The sequence below is a fragment of the Phlebotomus argentipes genome, unplaced genomic scaffold (assembly GCF_947086385.1).
Source record: "Phlebotomus argentipes unplaced genomic scaffold, Phlebotomus argentipes genome assembly contig_5, whole genome shotgun sequence".
NCBI lineage: Eukaryota > Metazoa > Arthropoda > Insecta > Diptera > Psychodidae > Phlebotomus > Phlebotomus argentipes.
In genome coordinates this window covers 8,715,717-8,734,268 of record NW_026776165.1, presented here as the reverse complement: position 1 = coordinate 8,734,268, position 18,552 = coordinate 8,715,717, and the positions used below count along the sequence as shown (strand labels likewise).

The 18,552-nt window shown below is 45.3% G+C and overlaps 5 protein-coding genes across 7 annotated transcripts; 2 read left to right on the top strand and 3 right to left on the bottom strand.

Moving 5' to 3' along the window:
- The first annotated feature begins 61 nt into the window (after nucleotides 1-61).
- LOC132256191 (uncharacterized) lies at nucleotides 62-2,863 on the top strand. Its single transcript, XM_059752441.1, has 6 exons — nucleotides 62-280; nucleotides 376-615; nucleotides 989-1,827; nucleotides 1,889-1,951; nucleotides 2,158-2,333; nucleotides 2,396-2,863. Exons 1-6 carry the CDS (start codon nucleotides 157-159, stop codon nucleotides 2,529-2,531), a joined length of 1,578 nt encoding a protein of 525 aa, XP_059608424.1. The 5' UTR covers nucleotides 62-156; the 3' UTR covers nucleotides 2,532-2,863.
- Nucleotides 2,864-2,956: 93 nt separating this feature from the next.
- On the bottom strand, nucleotides 2,957-4,917 carry LOC132256193 (dnaJ homolog subfamily A member 1). The gene is made up of 2 exons (XM_059752446.1): nucleotides 4,814-4,917; nucleotides 2,957-4,337 (listed from the first exon to the last, which is right to left on the bottom strand). The coding sequence occupies exon 2, from the start codon at nucleotides 4,264-4,266 to the stop codon at nucleotides 3,076-3,078; it is 1,191 nt and encodes a 396-aa protein (XP_059608429.1). The 5' UTR covers nucleotides 4,267-4,337; nucleotides 4,814-4,917; the 3' UTR covers nucleotides 2,957-3,075.
- On the bottom strand, nucleotides 4,898-5,822 carry LOC132255949 (ATM interactor). The gene is made up of 2 exons (XM_059752123.1): nucleotides 5,802-5,822; nucleotides 4,898-5,737 (listed from the first exon to the last, which is right to left on the bottom strand). The coding sequence occupies exons 1-2, from the start codon at nucleotides 5,820-5,822 to the stop codon at nucleotides 4,898-4,900; spliced, it is 861 nt and encodes a 286-aa protein (XP_059608106.1).
- LOC132256189 (calcium-transporting ATPase type 2C member 1) lies at nucleotides 5,083-16,874 on the top strand. 3 transcript variants are annotated; one of them, XM_059752439.1, is made up of 7 exons: nucleotides 5,107-5,121; nucleotides 6,003-6,250; nucleotides 8,364-8,604; nucleotides 8,665-8,821; nucleotides 10,263-11,587; nucleotides 12,920-13,235; nucleotides 13,337-16,874. In XM_059752439.1, exons 2-7 carry the CDS (start codon nucleotides 6,131-6,133, stop codon nucleotides 14,034-14,036), a joined length of 2,859 nt encoding a protein of 952 aa, XP_059608422.1. In that variant the 5' UTR covers nucleotides 5,107-5,121; nucleotides 6,003-6,130; the 3' UTR covers nucleotides 14,037-16,874. The 3 variants fall into 3 exon arrangements, with proteins under 3 accessions (XP_059608423.1, XP_059608422.1, XP_059608421.1); XM_059752440.1 differs by lacking the exon at nucleotides 6,003-6,250 and having other exon boundaries at nucleotides 5,083-5,121; XM_059752438.1 differs by lacking the exon at nucleotides 5,107-5,121 and having other exon boundaries at nucleotides 5,876-6,250.
- A 103-nt stretch (nucleotides 16,875-16,977) lies between these two features.
- On the bottom strand, nucleotides 16,978-18,474 carry LOC132266000 (uncharacterized). The gene is made up of 3 exons (XM_059766821.1): nucleotides 17,707-18,474; nucleotides 17,381-17,643; nucleotides 16,978-17,322 (listed from the first exon to the last, which is right to left on the bottom strand). Exons 1-3 carry the CDS (start codon nucleotides 18,348-18,350, stop codon nucleotides 17,237-17,239), a joined length of 993 nt encoding a protein of 330 aa, XP_059622804.1. The 5' UTR covers nucleotides 18,351-18,474; the 3' UTR covers nucleotides 16,978-17,236.
- Between the last annotated feature and the right edge of the window lie 78 nt (nucleotides 18,475-18,552).

Here is an 18,552-nt window from a genome sequence, read left to right as displayed (position 1 = left end):
GCGCGCCAATTTTGCGCCCTCTCGCGGAAAAGATCATCATCGCGCATTTTATGGCAACTGTCAGTGCGCGGACGTCAAAATAGTCGTCTGTCTGGCAAAGTGTGAAGAAATAAACGCAGTTTTTTGGTTGAACACAAGAGGGTGATATTGCACAGTATGGCCAAGGAGAGTGGTGGCAAAGACCCCGATGAACTCTTGTCTATCCTGGCCAACAGTGATAAAGTGGTCAATGGCACGGCGGAGGAGGAGAACAGTGAAAATCTCAGCGCTGACAACAATGGTAGACATCCCTTCACGCCACACTTTTCTTCGTTTTCACGCACTTCTCGGCCGCTGTGGTGGATGTAAATTCACTGTTTGATGGCACTCTTGCAGGTGGCTTCACGGAGGCGCCGAAGAAGGAGGAGAATCCATTCTCTTTCAAGCACTTTCTCAATCGCGACAGCGGAACCTCAGCGGGCTCCTCGAGCCGCACAAGCAGCAATTACAGCACAGGCGCCCGGCCGAAGGTGTTACAGTCCAGCAGCACCAATGAAATACCCAAGATGAAGAGATCGCCGCGATTTCCATCCTTCGACTCCCAAGCCAGTCTCACAGAGTATACGGATGATCTGAGTGAGTTAACTGTTGCTTTTACTGGCTTTTGAGATTATTTCCGGTCAACTTCCTCGGTTCTGGAAGATTTCTTAGGATTACCTTGAGAATATCGGCCATAAGAAGTGATTTTTCGCTCATAGAATTAATTTTTTCTTCTTAGATTCATTCATAATGCTTGAAACCTTACAAATGGTTGGTATTTGATATGATTCTATTGTTTATAAGTGTTCCGACACTGAGAGAAAAATTTAGAAAAATCAGGCACTGAAAGTATAGAGAAAAACTAAAAATGCTCTAGTTCAATAACTTAGTTTTTGAAGAACTTGAGGATTATTTTTTGACTTGTGCTTTGATTTCTTAAGCAGTTGAAAGTGGATTTCTTGTGTTGCAGGAAGCTCCATTGGCACAACGTCATCGAACTTCGGCAAGCGCTCGTACTCCAACTACGACATCGAAAGTCCCAACTCGCCGCGTCCTGAGCGTCGCGACAAGAGCCCCATTCATGTCCCCTCCAGCCGCAGCTCCACGTCCAGCCGCCTGGGCAACAGTGAGTTCTCGGCCGCGCTGCCGGACTTCGTGCAGGATCATCTCATCATCGAGCAACTGTACAACAACTCGACTCTGGGCGGTTCGCCCAACACGTCTCCGCTCTCCGTGGACTTCGACATGATCCCCGGACTGAGTGAGGCGCCGCGCGCGGACGCCGACATGCCCTTTGACCTCATGTTCACATCCGCGCCGCGCAGCCGGAGTCCGTTGCACCGCAATAGTCCCACGATTCCGCTGGACTTGCCGGCGTCCAGTGCGGCCAGCATCCCGCTCGATCTCACGGGCGGCCGCTTCACGCCACCGCCGGACATCCCGCTGGACCTGACGGAACGCCACGATTTCGGCAGCGCCAGCCAGCCGCCCGCCGACATGATCCTCACTCTGCCGGACTTCCTGTCCGACGGGCCCATCCACAGTGGACGCCTGGCGGACGTGGCCAGTGACCTGCCGCATCTGGACTCGCCCGAGGAGGGCGCCGCCACCACCATCGCGCGCCTCCGCCTCGAGAACGACCGTCTGCGCCATGAGCTGGACGAGAACAGGCTGCGTCTGTCAGACAAAACGCGCCACAGCGCCGAGCTGGAGCGCACGCTGGAGAGCATGCGGCACACGGAGACGCAGTACAGCGCCGCACTGGCGGAGAGCATGGAGCAGGTGGAGGAGAATCTGGACAGGAGCAATGTGAGTGTGTTTCCCTGGACCAGTCATTCCGATTTAGTCACGGGATGTTTTTGCTTTGTAGAAGAGAGCGGCGGCCGCACAGTCTCTGGCCAACAAGCTGAAGCAGCAAGTGAAGCAATTGACGGTGAGTTTCCGCACTTACACATCCAGAGGCAATGAAAGATCCTTGACTCCTTTCTGGATGGAATCAGTCTCAAGACAGTTTCTTCAAATCCCCTCACCCACTGCCCTTTATCTATGATTATCTGAGCGTGTTGAGCTTTGATGCATGGAATTTGTCGAATGCATCGCAATTGCGAGTGGGCGCTAAGTGAGTTTCTCTGCTTGCAGGCTGAGGTGGAGGCGCTGCGGCGCGAGAATGAGACGCTGAAGGAGGAGGGCGCTGTGGGTGGAAGCAGCAGCGGCGGGTCCGCGGCAAATGTGCGCTCATACACGCGTGTATCACGATCGCAGCAGCTCTCGCGTGAGCTCATGCAGGCCGCCCTGAGTGCCGAGAACAACCTGAGGTGAGAAGAGGAACACGAGCGCAGAGAATCCTGGCCAAGCTGACTCTTTGTCTCTTTTGCAGGCAATTGCTGAGCGGCGTGGACAACTTGAGGATCATGGCGGCGAATATCCAGAACATGGACCGAATCTGTGATCCCGCGACGGATGAATTCCTCTCTGATTGTGATGATGAGGACTTCACTGGGCCAGCGCTGTAGAATTCGTTTTTCTTTCACCTCCTTTATTTTTTGTTGTGCAAATTGACTTTGGGCTTTTAACTTTTGTCATATCCAAGAGTCTCGCGCGCCGGATTTTATTATTTTCTGTGTCAGAAGAGAGAGAAAGAGAGTAAATTGTCTCGATACTTGGAAAATCGCAAAATAGGGAAATCTTGACTGCAATTCCTGGGTTTGTGGCAAAATTACTGATGTGTGTGCGATAATAGTAAAGGATCAGTAAAACTCTTGCTGCTGACTCTCACTTCATCTGCTTCTGCTCAACATCTCTCGATCGTCTGTAGATTCTGTAATTTCTGTCGAATTCTCTAGTCAAATAGCAAAAAGTGTCTGCAAAATAGTCATTTTATCATCCAAAAATGTCTGTCATCGCAATCTTGATTCGTGACTATGAGAAAAGGACTTGATTGTGGCGCATGGAATAATTTTATTTTACGCATTATCGCTGTTCTGAGTCACAATTTCATAGATTTCATTCAACAGTATCATGTCCCCTAATCCGGCCAAAGGTCGGCGCGCCGCGCGCTTAGCTAGTGGCGCACTGCTGGACACGCGGCCCGTGGAAATAGTATTCCTCGTCCTCGTCGTGCCGCTGGCCGCGCCCGTGGTCGGGCTCCAGCTCGGACAGTGTGCACTCCTCGGCGTCAATCGGGATGGTGACTTGTGGCCGGCCGGGCAGGCTCATCTCCAGCGTCTGGATGGATTCGCGCGGCACAGAGTCCGGGAACACCACCACAAACTGTATGATGAGACGACCCTTCTCAAAAGGGTTCTTGTACTGTGGCATTCCCTCGCCCAGGACGCACTTCAGCGCCTCGTGCTTCACCACCTCACCAGGCAGCGACGTGACGACCAGGTCGCGCTCGTCCAGTGTCTTGATGACCTTCTGGAAGCCGCACAGCGCCTCCACGAGCTGGAGCGGCATCGTCATGATGAGATCGTCCTTGGAGCGCTTGAACACCGGATGCTCTTTCTCGTCAAGCACAATCACGATGTCACCCGGCTGCAGGTCAGGTTCCTGGTCACCCTCGCCCGTGAATACGATCTTCTGGCTGTCGCGCATGCCCTTCTCCACGTGCACCTCGAGGATCTTGCGCTCGCGCACGGTCTTCTTGCCATTGCAGGTTTTGCAGCGATCCTTGGCCGCTATCAGCTCACCCTGGCCGTGACAGCTGCGACACATGTGCTCGAAGTGCTGCACAATGCCCGGACCCACTTGCTGGATCTTTGTCTCCACGCCAGTGCCTCTGCACGTCATGCACTTCTCCACGGCGCCCTTCTTGCCGCCGCGGCCCTCGCACTTATCACAAATCACGCTCTTCTGCAGCGCCAACTTGCGCACAGCGCCCATGTACAGCTCCTCCAGTGTCACGCTCAACTGGTGCACTAGATCCTTGCCGCGACGCTCCCGCCGCCGCCCGCCACCGAAGCCCCCGCCGAAGAACATGTCAAACAAGTCCATGGGACTGGTGAAGCCTCCGCCGCCGGCGCCGCCCTTCTTGATGGCCGCCTCGCCGCCCTCATCGTAGATGCTTCGCTTCTCCGCGTCCGACAGCACCTCGTACGCCTGGCTGATCTGCTTGAACTTCTCACCCTCGTTGGGATTCTTGTCCGGATGGTACTTCAGCGCCAGCTTGCGATATGCCTTCTTCAGGTCGTCCGCCGAGGCGTCCGGACGCACGCCCAGGATGTCGTAATACGTGGTTTCCTTCACCATTCTGCACTATTCTTGTCACCCGCCGCGGAGCGCGCTTTTCCAATCGATTTGGGGGATTTTCCGTGAAAAATCTGCGACAGAAACAAAATGCTCACTTCCAGAAAATTCTAGTGTGGTCGCAGTTTGACGTGTCGAGAATGCTTATAAACGGCACGTCACAAGCTGTGAGTAATTTGCTCAATTTCTACACGAGAAAATTCACCATATACAAGAAGATAAGATCGATTTTAGAATATTCTTTCTTTAACATTCATTGCTATTTATAAAAATCAACGTATTTTCACACAGCACAGAAAAGAGAATGAAAATTTCACATTTTTCTTATTTCGCAGCCTTTCTATTCAATAATTATATTATGTAATAAATGTAGAATATTCCTTTTAGATCGCGAACATTTCTACCGTATGTAATAAATCACGCATCGCAAATATTCTCACACACTGAAGTTAGGCGAATTTGTCTATAAAAGTTTTATAACAGGCAATTCATAAATAAATAATTGGATATCATTTCAGTGAATAATTTACTATACATCATTCATACAGACTTTGAAGTTGTGTTAGCACGTGTCGTGTGAGGCCTTATCAGTGTTTCGTGCGACTGTTATCAGTCCGATTAAGCGCTCCGTGAATCATGTTTGCGTGTGTTGCGTGGTGAACGAAGCAATTTCCTCCTCCAAGCACTGCGTGAAGCTCGTCTGCGTCTCCGTGGACACGAGAAAATCCTGGAACTCGGACGGCGGCCACGTAGTTTGCGTCTGGACATCAGAGAGACCCAATTCCGACAGGATTTCATCACACGTCTGCGTGTACATGTGACAGAGTAGCGGATCCGCTCCGGAAGTGCGACTGGACTGTGAGTATGGCAATCTCCTATCCGTTTGTGTCTCCGTGCTGCACTGACTGCCGTCAAAGTGGCCGGGAAAGATGCTGAGACTGTCGTCGAAGAAGTCCATCATTGAGGCGGATAATTCTGGCGTTTGCGATGAGTTGTCAGTCAATTTGGGGCTGTCCGGCGGGCTTCTGTCACTCCTGGCTCTCTTTGCGCTCGTCTGCGTGGTTTGGGTGAATTTACGCTTTGCAGCCGGACTGGTGGGATTAGATGATGTTGTCTGAACACACTGATCAGCTTTTTGTGGGGATTCCTTGGGCATGAGTTTTACTTTCTCGGGAAGTTTAACATCTGTCACCTCTTCAAACCGGTGCCCCCTTCGCCGGGCATGCGTGAGGAGTGCCTCGCGGGACTTGAAGACCCATTCGCACTCGGAACACTTGAATTCCTTGCCGCACTGCCTCACGTGCGCCATGAGGAAGTTCTGCGTGGAGAATGCTTTCCGGCACTGATCACACTTGTAGTTCTTCGCCGTGTGCACCTTCAGGAGGTGCTGCTTTAGGTGTTTGCGCTGCAGGAAGTGCTTATCACCATTGTAATTGCAATTGACAAAGGGACAGAAGAGTTTTCCATTCGTGCTCTGCAAAATCAAATTGATATCTCATTGAGTGTCTGGTAATTTTTGCCAAAATCACGTTTCTTACATTCTCCTCACATCTGTTCATTATTTTCAACACTTCCTCCGCGTCCATAATGTGAATAAATCAGGATTTTCGCCTTTTTCCACCCTCAAGATACTATTTGTTTACATTCTGCGTCCAACATAACCTCACAGTCGCTGTGTTTGACATCCCCGCACTCTGGCAACACTTGCTATAAAATGACGTGTTCGTTTGTGGTCGCAGAGCGGCGCTGTTGGTGCAGAAGTGTGTTGCGCTGGAAAAGCCGTGAAAAGTGGTGGAAAATGGAGTGATATCGCGCGGTGTCTCTGCACCAGACAGTTCCACGCGTTCTCCGTGATCGTGGACGCAAGATGAAAAAGAGCAAAAGCCCCAACGATTACTCCAAGTATGAGAAAGTACCGCAAGACGTGAAGCAGGACAGCGAAGTGTGTTTTGGGGGCAGCGGCAGCAACAGACAGGAATCGATTGCGGTGAGAAAATTCTGCTTTTCGCCCTTTTACCACCCTCGCCAGGTTCTGATGCAATTCCCACGCTGGATTGAGAAAAATTATCTCACGCACACACACACTTCTGTGCTCTTTCGTGCGCGAAACGCCGTGCGAGTTTAGACAGCGTCGTTCCGAAGCGCCCCCAAGAGTCACTATGAGTCAATTAGTGGGGCGCCGATCGATCCGTGGGGGTGGGAAAAACCCACTTTCCACCCTCTCTCCCGCCCAAAAGAGCAAAAAGCAACAGCGTTGCTTTCCGCCAGACACTTTTTCTCAGTTCCTTTTCTGGATATTTTCCCTCCGGGATATTTCTTCGCCGTGCATTTTGCACAACTCGGGGGATTTCTTCCACTATCATAAAGTCCTATTGGTTGTTTTATGGTGGAAAATAAACACAGAGAGTGCAAAATGGGGGTAGAAAATCGAATTTGTAGCCATAGTTTCGTCTGGAGAGTAGGAATTTAATCAATTAAACAGACAAATACTTTATTTATGAGATCAATAATGCTTTACAAACAACCCTACTGAAGTATAAGTTCTAGGTAAATTTGTGCCCATTTTTATACTTTTTACTTTAAAATGCCTGTTTCTATCACATAATTGACTCTGATGTCTCATTATTGGGAATCTTTGCATACATATATATATATTTTTTTGCTTTTTCGAATGTATTGAGATTTCGCTGAAGAATTATTAGAAATTTGTGAAAGATGCCGATTAATATTACGTTCAAATAGTCAAGAAATAGCACTCAATTTGCCAATTAAAATCAATTTATCATCATTTTCAAGTATGTGGAATTGATGCGACTTCGAAATCGCTCTGAGAATTTCCTTTGTGCGAATTAAGAGGTTTAAGAAGTGTAATTACGAATGGAGCAAGATGATTTTCCCTGAGGGATTTTCCAGTGGTGTTTTTGCGATATGCAGATAAATTGAATTGTGGCTTTTAATGTAAATCATCCGGTGGAGAATGAATTGCCGCCGACAAAATTCAATCAATGTCGATGAAAAAGCGTGAATTATTGAATTTCCACATCGACAAACTCCTCCACCTTGACAGTGGAGCGTAAAATGTGGTTGAAAAATGAATGAAAATCTCTTCTCACGTGAACAAACCTTCAATTTCTTCACCTCAAAAACTGTTTGGCAATTTGCGGGATTGCTTTTTTTCCTTCGAGGAACAGAGCGAGAGCGAGAAAGAGAGAGAGATAAGATTAAGTTTCTGCATGGTTGCTAATATTATTCATGTCACACTGTGCTGATTGTAATTAATCTGACTGACTATTAATACGTGTATCGTGTCATTGGGAAAATTTATAATCACACTGATAAGGTGGTTTTTTTTCCCTTTGCCTTCTTCAGTGCGCACAATTGTGGCGGTAATTCAAATGTTGTTGATAGTTGAGTGGGGAATTAGTGGGTGCTTAAATTTTTAACATGATATGGAATGAAAATGGGCTCTTTTCCACTTGCTTTTCTCGCATGTCTGCAGCCTGATAAGTTATTTATGAGGAGCGATGTGGAGACGAGTGAATGGATGGCGCGGAAGTTGTGAAAGAAATCAGAGTTTATTGACCGTTTTGGGCAAATATTTGAATGTCAGCAGAGTTAAGTGACATGAATTCTTGTCTAATGTGTCTTTTTATGGCTTTCTTTCTGCCTTTTCTTTCAAATTTATAATTCATTACAATTCTTTTATTCAATTCAAAGTTTTGGAAAAATTGTTATATTTAGAATTGGAAAAGAAAATTGCATTTAATCTGGCTAAAAACTATATTTTTTCTCATGGTTTTTACTGAGCAAAATAGAGTAATTTTTGTGTCTATTCTATTGTTTTATTTCGACTAATTGGTGTCGATCAAATTTAATATTTAACACACATAGTATTACCCTAATTTTTTTACCTCCGCGTGTTTTATTGTCCATCTCTCACTTATTGATGGGAATCGATATATTGAGTAAAAGCGTTAACAGTGGCGAATGTGGTTTGCTTATCAACACTGCTGTGTTAATTCAATTACTGAGACTGACAAAATGTCAATGCCAGGGCAATTAATGCAACGTTCGCTCTCTCCTTCTCTCTCCAATTGCAGGCTGACGTGAACACTGCTCTCGGCCCGGAGATGCTCCTGTCCACGGTCGAATCGTCCATTCTGTCCGCCAGCGAAGTGGCCGGTCGTCTGCACGTGGACCTGCGGAGTGGCCTGCGCTGGTCAGAGGCGACATATCGTGCAAAAATAGTGGGCTTCAATGAGCTGCACGCGCCCGAGGATGATCCAACGTGGAAGAAGTACATTCAGCAGTTCAAGAACCCGCTCATTCTTCTGCTTTTGGGTGCGAAAAGCCGTCTTCTGCGCTCTGATTTCGTCTGACTGATTCACTTGTCACTTGCAGGTTCCGCCCTCGTCAGCATTTGCATGAAGCAATTCGATGACGCAGTCAGTATTACAATAGCAATCATCATTGTGGTCACTGTGGCTTTCATCCAGGAATATAGATCGGAGAAGAGCTTGGAGGAATTGAAAAAACTAGTCCCGCCCGAATGCCATTGGTGAGTGATTTGATATGGCCATGCAGCACTCCAAAAGGGGGAGATAATGTGAATGAAATCACTCTTATTGGGTTGACCAATCACGTTCTTCACAATGTTTGCATTTCGGACTCTGAGAATTGATTTTTTCTGTCCTAATTTGAACCATTTCATTAGAATAATCAGAAATAAACTATAAAAGTTTCAAGAAGTTAAACGATTTGATTAATAATTAATAATTCGTAATTGATATGCTTATAAAAATCAGCTTAAAATTGCTATTATATATATATGTATGTATATTTAATTTTATTACCGTTTAGAAAACCATTAGAAATTCAATCTAGTGCAATATTCTGAGAAATTGGTAAAGAAAACGTCTTTTATTTTATTGTTTTCTTCACGATAAGCTTCTATAATCGTGCATATCATTTAGTACAAATGCTCGATTTTGTTAAAGTGGAAGAATAGTTTTTTTTCGCGATAACAAAGACTATGAAAATAACCGAAGACATTTTGAAAACCATTTGTAATTTGATGAGTAATTTGGAGTAAAGCTGATAATAGTGAAGTACTTTCATTTAGTCGTTAAAACACATTTTTTTATTCTGAAATATTCTAGTGAAATTTGATTGTTAGTCAGTAATCATAATATCTCCTCCTTGGATGTGGCAATGAATTTTCCATTAGTAATATCCGCTGTATTTGCTGATGTGCAAAATTATTGTGGATTTTATCTCTGTCAAATATTCAGTCAAAAAAAAAATCAATTTAATTTAGCCAAAGTATCCTTTTTCCACCTCATTTACTTCATACCGAACTCTACGTTGGGAGGGAATTAATTGAATTTTGCATAAATGAAATTCTCTCTTGCCAACGTTGACAGAAAATTTTCATGGAATATTATTCCTCGCGTATGATTGAATTTGTAAAGTTGAATTCAGTCTTGAGAAGATAATATTATAAGATTGTATATAGTGTACTTGTACAGTATGACATTAAATTGAGTTACTCTTTGTGAACTTTTCAAGACACTGAAGAACATTGGCGTGCTTAAGATAAGCATTTCTTGGTGTTTAATTGAATTTTGTGTAGAAATAATTCTGCCATATACATTAGAGAAGAGTGTTTTAAAAGCAAGATTCTGCGAAGCATAAGATGTGGTGTATAAATTTAAATTAAAAATCAATTCGGCGAAACACTTTAGATGCCAAGATAATTTTCTCCTTAGAATTTCCCTGAAGAACTTGTTATAAGTCTTTTATTGTTACTCTTTTGATCAAAGAATTCAAATAAGATCTTTATTCTATTCTGTTAACATTTCTTGGGTTTCTTTGCCTTTCCAGTAATATAAAGTTCTCTAAAAAGCCCCGCTCATTCGTTTGCTCCGTCCATTAATTTGCTCCTTTCTTGCAGTCTTGTGTAGATTAATATGTTGTGTTTTTCCTTTGTGATTTTGTAGCCTGCGTGAGGGGCGTGTTGAGACCTTCTTGGCGCGTGAGCTTGTGCCCGGCGACATTGTCTATCTCAATGTGGGCGATCGTGTTCCAGCCGATGTGCGCATCTATGAGGCGATTGATTTGTCCATCGACGAGTCGAGCTTCACGGGCGAAACAGAGCCGGCCAAGAAGACCGCCGACGTGATGTTCCATCATGGGATGCACAACAAGGATCACACGACGATGAAGAACATCGCCTTCATGGGCACCCTTGTGCGCTGTGGCAGCGGCAAGGGTGTGGTGGTGAGCACGGGTGAGAAGAGTGAGTTCGGCGAGGTGTTCAAGATGATGCAGGCCGAGGAGGCGCCCAAGACGCCACTGCAGAAGTCAATGGATATCCTCGGGGCGCAGCTGAGCTTCTACTCTTTCTGCATCATCGGTGTGATTATGCTACTCGGTTGGCTGCAGGGCAAGGCGCTCACGGAGATGTTTAACATCAGCGTGAGCTTGGCCGTGGCGGCAATTCCCGAGGGTCTGCCCATTGTTGTCACGGTGACACTGGCACTGGGCGTGATGCGAATGGCGAAGAGGAGCTGCATCGTGAAGAAGTTGCCCACGGTGGAGACTCTGGGGTGTGTGAATGTCATCTGCTCGGACAAGACGGGCACCATCACGAAGAATGAAATGACCGTGACGGTGATCATCACGTCGGATGGCTACATGGCGGACGTCACGGGCGCCGGCTACAATGACTGCGGTGAGATTCACATTCGCGATTGCAACAGTCACGAGCAGGCGAAGCAGAGCATCATGAACTTGCTGGAAGTGGGCGCAGTGTGCAATAATGCTGTGATCCAGGGTGAAACGCTGCTCGGACAGCCGACGGAGGGTGCTCTCCTGGCTGTGGCCATGAAGGGCGGCCTGTATGCCGCGGCGGAGAAGTATGTGCGCGTGCAGGAGTATCCATTCAGCTCTGAGCAGAAGATGATGGCGGTGAAGCTGTACCCGAAGTATGGCAATGCGAAGGAGGAGATCTTCTTCGTGAAGGGCGCCCTGGAGATCCTGCTGCCGCAGTGCACCAAGTACATGTTTGGCGGCCAAGTGGTGCCGCTGACGAAGAAGAACGAGGCGGAGTTCATGACGGAGGCCTATGAGGTGGGCCGCAAGGGGCTGCGCGTGCTGGCCTTGGCCAAGGGCAGAAGCTTCCAGGACCTCGTGTTCATGGGCATTGTCGGGCTGACAGATCCGCCGCGACCACTCGTGCGGGAGTCGATTGAGATACTCATGAGGAGCGGCGTGCGTGTGAAGATGGTCACGGGCGATTCTCAGGAGACAGCAATTGCCGTCGGTAAGTAAAACGATGAGCTTTGCGATTTATTGCATTATCACAGTTTGTGCGTCACGATGAGTTGAACGGCCATTGAAGGAGTTGAATAGGTTGCGAGATAAGAAATCAATATGTTGATTGAGAAATGTTGTGTTGCTATACGTTATTATTTTGAAGTTAATCCAGTTAATCTAGTCAAGACCTATCTTTTGTTAAAAAAAATACATTAATTTGATTGATTTTTGATTATTTTTTGTGCAATTGAAGTTCAAAAATCTTCATGTTTGAAGTTATTGTCAAAATCACAAGCGTTGCCCGCTAAAAAGATAGCTCAAGTGATTGAGAAGTAGTGTTGAAAAATTGTCTTTTAATAGTAATTTCTTAATTGATTGGCAAAAATTGGGAAAATTTAATCACATTGGGATCTCGGAGATTTCCTCAGTCATGCTTGAGATGGGACAAATGGTCGTATTTTCTGTGCAACAGTGCGATTTTCTTGTTGAAGTCCACTGAGCGCTTTCGCAGCAAGTGCTTGCCGAACAGCTTGGCCTTCACGGAGTCCAGCAGGGCGAGGAAGGGGTCGTACTCCTCGACCACTGGCTCCACGGGAACGACAGGTGCCACGGGCACGACGGGAACGGCAACGGGCGTCTCGACGGGCACAGGCACTGGCACGGGTACTTCCTTCACGTGATGGTGGACGGACTGCACGATGGGCGCCTGCAATGTCTTCACGACGTGCACTGTGCGATGCGCGGGCAGTGGGTCAATGTACTCCACGTGCGACGCGAGGCTGGAGGCGAGCGTGAGGACGAAGAGTGCACAAGTCAGCTGGAAAGAGAGAGGATTTAAGCGGATTATTTCTGTCCAGTCACTGAAAAAATGAAAGAAATAATTCTAATACTCACCATGAAATTCATCTTTAAGCTCGTTAAGGGTGTGAGAGAGAGACTTAATTCTCCACTTGGAAGAGGCAAAACATCAACTGTTGACAGGCAGTGGAAATGTTAGGGCTTTTTATAGGAGCAGGAAGAAAAAAAAAATGTGGAAGGAGGGTTAATCTTATGTAAACGACAAGAAGACTCAATTTCCCGTCCATCAAGTTGCTCTAACATTCTCGTCAAGGGTGATTTGTGTACATTTTTGCCAAAATATTTCGATGGATGCCTTGAAAATCATTAAAGGTCAAAATTCCCATTTTTCATGAGAAACAAATTGATGTTTGAGACTTGAAATTGCTTCGAAATTCACTGAATTTGCCTCAAACTCGCTCGAATCATGCATTGAATTGATAGACAAACTGTGAAAAATGTGACTTGTTTTTATTTCATGTGAATTCCTCTTGTCTTGTAGCGTCACTCATTGGACTGGATGTGGTGCATCAGCAGGCGATTTCGGGTCAAGAAATGGATCAGCTGAGTGATATTCAGTTGGAGAAGATTATCAACAACGTGAGTGTGTTCTACAGAGTGACGCCGAAGCACAAGTTGGCCATCGTGAAGGCGCTGCAGCAGACAGGCAACATTGTGGGCATGACTGGCGACGGCGTGAACGACGGCGTGGCACTCAAGAGGGCGGACATTGGCATTGCCATGGGCAAAAATGGCACGGATGTGTGCAAGGAAGCGGCTGACATGATACTCGTTGATGATGATTTCCACACCATCATGTGAGTTTTCATTAGAATGGTTTTTTTCTTATTAAATGAAAATCAATGCAATTCTACTTTACATTTACATATTATTCTATCTTTTTTTCTGCTTTGTGCAGTGCTGCAATTGAGGAGGGCAAGGCAATCTTCTACAACATTCGCAATTTCGTGCGATTCCAGCTGAGCACGAGCATCGCCGCACTGTCTCTCATCGCTCTGGCCACGCTCATGGGCATCGCAAATCCTCTGAACGCTATGCAAATTCTCTGGATCAACATCATTATGGATGGGCCGCCGGCGCAGTCGCTGGGCGTGGAGCCGGTGGATCAGGATGTGCTGAAGCAGAAGCCGCGCAACGTGCGCCAGCCTATGATCACGCGCTCGGTGATTGTGAATGTGTTACTGTCGGCCAGCATCATCATCCTGGGCACGCTGTGGGTGTTCCAGCGCGAGATGGCGGACGGCTCGGGTGGCAAGACGAAGCGTGACACGACGATGACATTCACGTGCTTCGTGCTGTTCGACATGTTCAATGCGCTGAGTTGCCGCTCGCAGACGAAGAGTGTATTCCAGATTGGGCTGTTCAGCAACAAGATGTTCCTGCTCGCGGTGGGCTTTTCGCTGCTCGGGCAGCTGCTCGTGATCTACTTCCCGCCACTGCAGATGGTGTTCCAGACGGAGGCACTCACGGCCATGGATCTGCTGTTCCTCGTCTCGCTCACGTCGTCTGTGTTCATTGTGTCGGAGCTGAAGAAGTGGTTTGAGCGCTCAATGGAGAGGCGAATGTACAAGAATCGCTCAGAAATGGATTTCGTATGACAGTCAGCCCACGCTGGAAGATTGCATATGGATTGAAGAAACAAAAAGAAAAAAAAATGTTTGACGACACGCGAAGCGCTGACGAAGGAAGTCAACAGCAGAGGACAAAATGTTCCTTCTTTTACTTCAACAACTATATTTCCCGCCCCGAAGAGATGAATGTAAGAAAAAAAACCTTGGAAAACAGAGCAAATCTCAAACACTCGTCTGGAGGGTTTACATTCTGGCCATGTTAAGAGAAGAGATGAAAAAGAGTTTCCAGTTCTCCCTTTGCTTCACAAGTTTGCTTTTTGCTTTACAACAACACACTTCGGTGTGTGTGTGTGTGTAAAGGAAAAGTATATCTTTTTTCTACAGTCTCTGAAGATGAAACTCAAAAGATATTATTTTCCATTGATTTTCGTGAGATGATGAATCAGTTGAAGAGGAAAAAAAAACAGATCACTGGAGTGACAAAAAAGGGGGAAAAATGACGGAAAGATATCATTGTTTGTGCCTATAAATGGAACAATAATGTTTAAAGGAGAAAATAGTTGGGTAGACATAAATTCTTTGCGTTAAAAATCCATACAAAATGTTTATTTATTTTCCGCAATTCATTTAATTTAGGCTTATAATCATACAAAGAAGAAAAACCTGAGAGGCGATTAGGAACAACTCTGTAGAATTTATTTTAGCTGTAAAACTGGATTTTTTTTTAAAGTAGTATATATATATTTTATATGTATTGAATGTCTTTATTTACCCCCTGGTTAGAAAAGCGACGTGAAGAGCGGAAGGAAGTGAAGAAAAAGATACTGAAAATAATTTGTTGCTACTGATTGTGATATTACGAAATAAGCAGCTCTTTTTTTTGCCAAGTTAGTTTATTAATTTTGCAAAATGATTATTTGATAAAATTCACTCTATAACTTAGCCAGAAACATAATTATATATTTATTCACAATTTAGCTAATGGAACTAATCAATAACATTTGATGTGGTGTTTAGAAACAGAAACAATTAACCAGCAGAATGACAATTCTAACTCTCTCAGCTCTGTTTTGGCTCTCGAAGTGGTGTGAAAAAATTAGTCAGAAGCAATCCTTTATTTATATTTGACTGTCCTTTTAAGCACATTTTCTCTCCTTTACGAAGTTTCGCGATTATTGTTATTTCCTTTTAGATTTTATGCTTTTGACGCACCGTTTTTTCAATGCATTTCACACTTATTTCTTCGTCTAAAGAAAGTAACTTTCTCGCATGAGATTCAAACAACATCATAGTTTGATGACTCAAGGCGATGTCCTTTGAACACGATCAGTTTCCTGCATGACTCTGACGCCATTGAGAGCGCTAAACAAGAGCTTTTCATCCCAATTTGCCCTCCAAGTAAATTTCACAAAGAAATGAAGATGAATTCGATGGACCAAAGATATTTTCTGTTAACATTGGCTAATCGAAAATTGTTATGATTTCTCTTTGACATTGTCAATCCATTTGAACTATCCCTTCTGTGTCCCTCCATCAAGGAAGAAGAAAGAAAGCAAAAAAGGAAAGGAAATCTCTCTAGCGATAATGTAACCACATATGTAATAAACCTAATAATAATACATATAGAAAGATGAAAACTAAATGATTTGTATGGTTATCAAAGTAACAGTCGTTGTCTAACACAAAAGATGAATTTGGGTGAAATGAAGACACATATTGCTAATCAGATAAAAAAAAAGATGATGAAAAATAGGTAAGAAGTAAAAGATGTATTAAGAAAATCAGTGAATTGAGTCAAAGGCAAACATGAAAAGTTTATATGGCATAAAATCTTCTAGCGTGAGGAGAAATTGATTGACATTGTGGCGATTTTTTGTACTGAAGAAACCTAAAATGAAATTTATCAAAAAAGAAGAAAAAAAACGTTGCATTAAGAAGTAGGAAATATTAAATTGACGATTGTCAATATTTCTAAAGAAGAAAAATAGGTGAGACAATAGTAAGATTTTTTGGTTTAGTCAATTTCCAGTTTGATGTTCGTGTAGACAAATGCTAAAGGATTTTCACAAAAATTGCACTTCTTAACGAAAAGTCGTCAGCACACGTTTATGCTTTTAAATTGTGAGTGAGAAAAAGAGAGAGAGAGAGAGAGAGAGAAAAATATCACGCATTTTCCAATTTGATATTAACTATAAAAAAAACACTTTTAGATGGATGAGAACAAGATTCACTGAAATATTAGTACTTACATTGATATAAAAAATATATTTATTAATTGTTGTGTGATGATAAAAGAACTCTTTGTAAAACCTGTGACATTTTTTTACAAGGTTCCCTTTCGAAACTTTCTTGCATTTGGCTTTTTGCGCTAATGCGAACGCTATAATTGATGTTATAAACTTGATGATAAGAGAGGCAAAGATGATGGAATATATCTTAAATAATCCTATGCGAAGTTGAGTATAAAGGAAAAAAAAAGAAAAGCATGAAACATTAATGGCATAACTTAATCACATTCATAACTTCAATCAAATATGAGAAATGGAATCGACAAAGACATGATGTTAATTTAACAGTAACGTTCAAATGAGTGAAGCATATCTAAAAGCATCATGAAAGAGAGGATTTGTTTGAGGACAAATTTCGCATTGAATTCATATCACACACGCTCGTTTTTTGTCTCTGCGGCGAGCGCAAGAGAGTTGAATAAATTCGCACAAATTTTTGGCAAAACATTCTTCGCAATTTGTAGACGAGTTCAATGGCAACATTACCTATTCGCTTTGTAATCTTGTAGGACAGGAAGCAAAAGGAAACATTCTAATGACCAATAAAAAACCACTAATTATGTATTACAATTATAAAGTGCTGTTTTCTTGCTTAAACTCCTTTTTCGACCCTTAATTAATGGGTAATTTTGTGTATGAAAAATTTCAGGTTTCTTTCCTTGGGTTCAAAAACACATAAGTACATTGTTTCTCAATTTGCAATTTATTAATACGCAATCTCATCATCGAAGACATGATAAATTTGGGTGAGTTAATTACATGACTAGTTAAATTACTCTCTCTATTGGGATGGTAAAATGGTTAAAATCGATAAAATGTACAATTTGGACACACATCTGCCTGTCTTCTAGCTACTTTGGAGTCAATGGCATTGTAATCTCTTTGGGCTGATCCATCATGGCACTGGTTTTAGGCGCGCGCGCGCGCACCGGCGGAAGCCTAGCCGTACTCTGACTGGATCGTCAGGGAGAATTCCCCCTTCGGCACGTACGTTCCGTGGTACCAGAGGCGCGTGTCCACGAGCACTGCAAAGGGAGATGGTTAGAGAAGGGATTCAGCGATCTTGGGCATGCACACACTTACCAGCGTCTCCGGGCTCCACGTAGAAGGAGAAGCTCTTGCACTGTGAGTCACACTCTGGCGTGGGCGCCAGCACCCAGCTCTTGTTCCCGCGCACCTGTGCCTGCCACATGAGGCGCGGGATGTAGTCCAGGTGCATCACGGCGCCCTGCTCGTAGCCCAGAAAGATGAAGTCCGTGTTGGGCATCTCGGCGTCGTCGGGCAGGAAGTGCGGCCGCGGATATAGCTTGCGCAGTTCACTCAGCACGCGCGGATGGCAATTGCTCCTGCAAGAGTGGCCATAGGATGAGTGACAATGTAGCCGTCACGCAAGAGGGCAGAATACTCACCATCCGACGTACCAGGGCACTTCGCCCTGGCGAAACTCCGCGCGGCTCTGCGACATGGAGAAGACGTCGCGCAGCGTGAGGAAGTTGGACTTGAAGTGGAGGAATTGACAGTCACTGGGCACGCTATCCAAGGCGCCCGGGATCTTGGCGTACAGGTCACGCAGGAAGGTGTAGTTGAGCTGAGTGGTGGCCGGCCAGTGCGCGATGGCGCCCTTCAGGATGACGGGCCGCGAGGTGTACGCGTACGGCTGGAACTCCTCCTGTGACAAATTGCCAAAGATCAGCGGCGCGTGGACGCCGCGGCAGAAGTCGCAATCGGACACGGGTCGCGTGGCTTCCCACACCATGTAGTTGTTGGGCAGGAGGCATCGCGTGCTGACGGCGCGCTCCAGGACGATGCAGATCAGTGGCGTGGCGATTAGGACAAACAGCAGAATGGCCGAGCCGAAGAGGAGTCGCACGCGTTGATTTTGGCGCTCGTTGTCCTCTGGCGGCACAAGGATTTCCCCGTCGTCCTGGTACTTTCGGTAGGCCTCCAGCAGCTCCTGCTCAGTGACCTTGCCACTACTCAGAACGGCACCGTGGAGGATGTTCAGCTGCTGTGCCAGGAAGGCGTCGTACACGCGGCGCGGCTCGGCTGTCATCTTCAGGGCTTCACACACATTTCTCAGACACACAGAATTCGCGGATAAATTCACATTTTCTCGTGCAGGCAAGAATAGAAAACAAAGAGTGGACACGCATTGATAAAACAAACTGACAACACGATGCACTGCTACAAAATATTCATGCAAAATTCCATCCATTTTTCCCACACTTTTGCTGCCGGGGTGATATTCCATCATT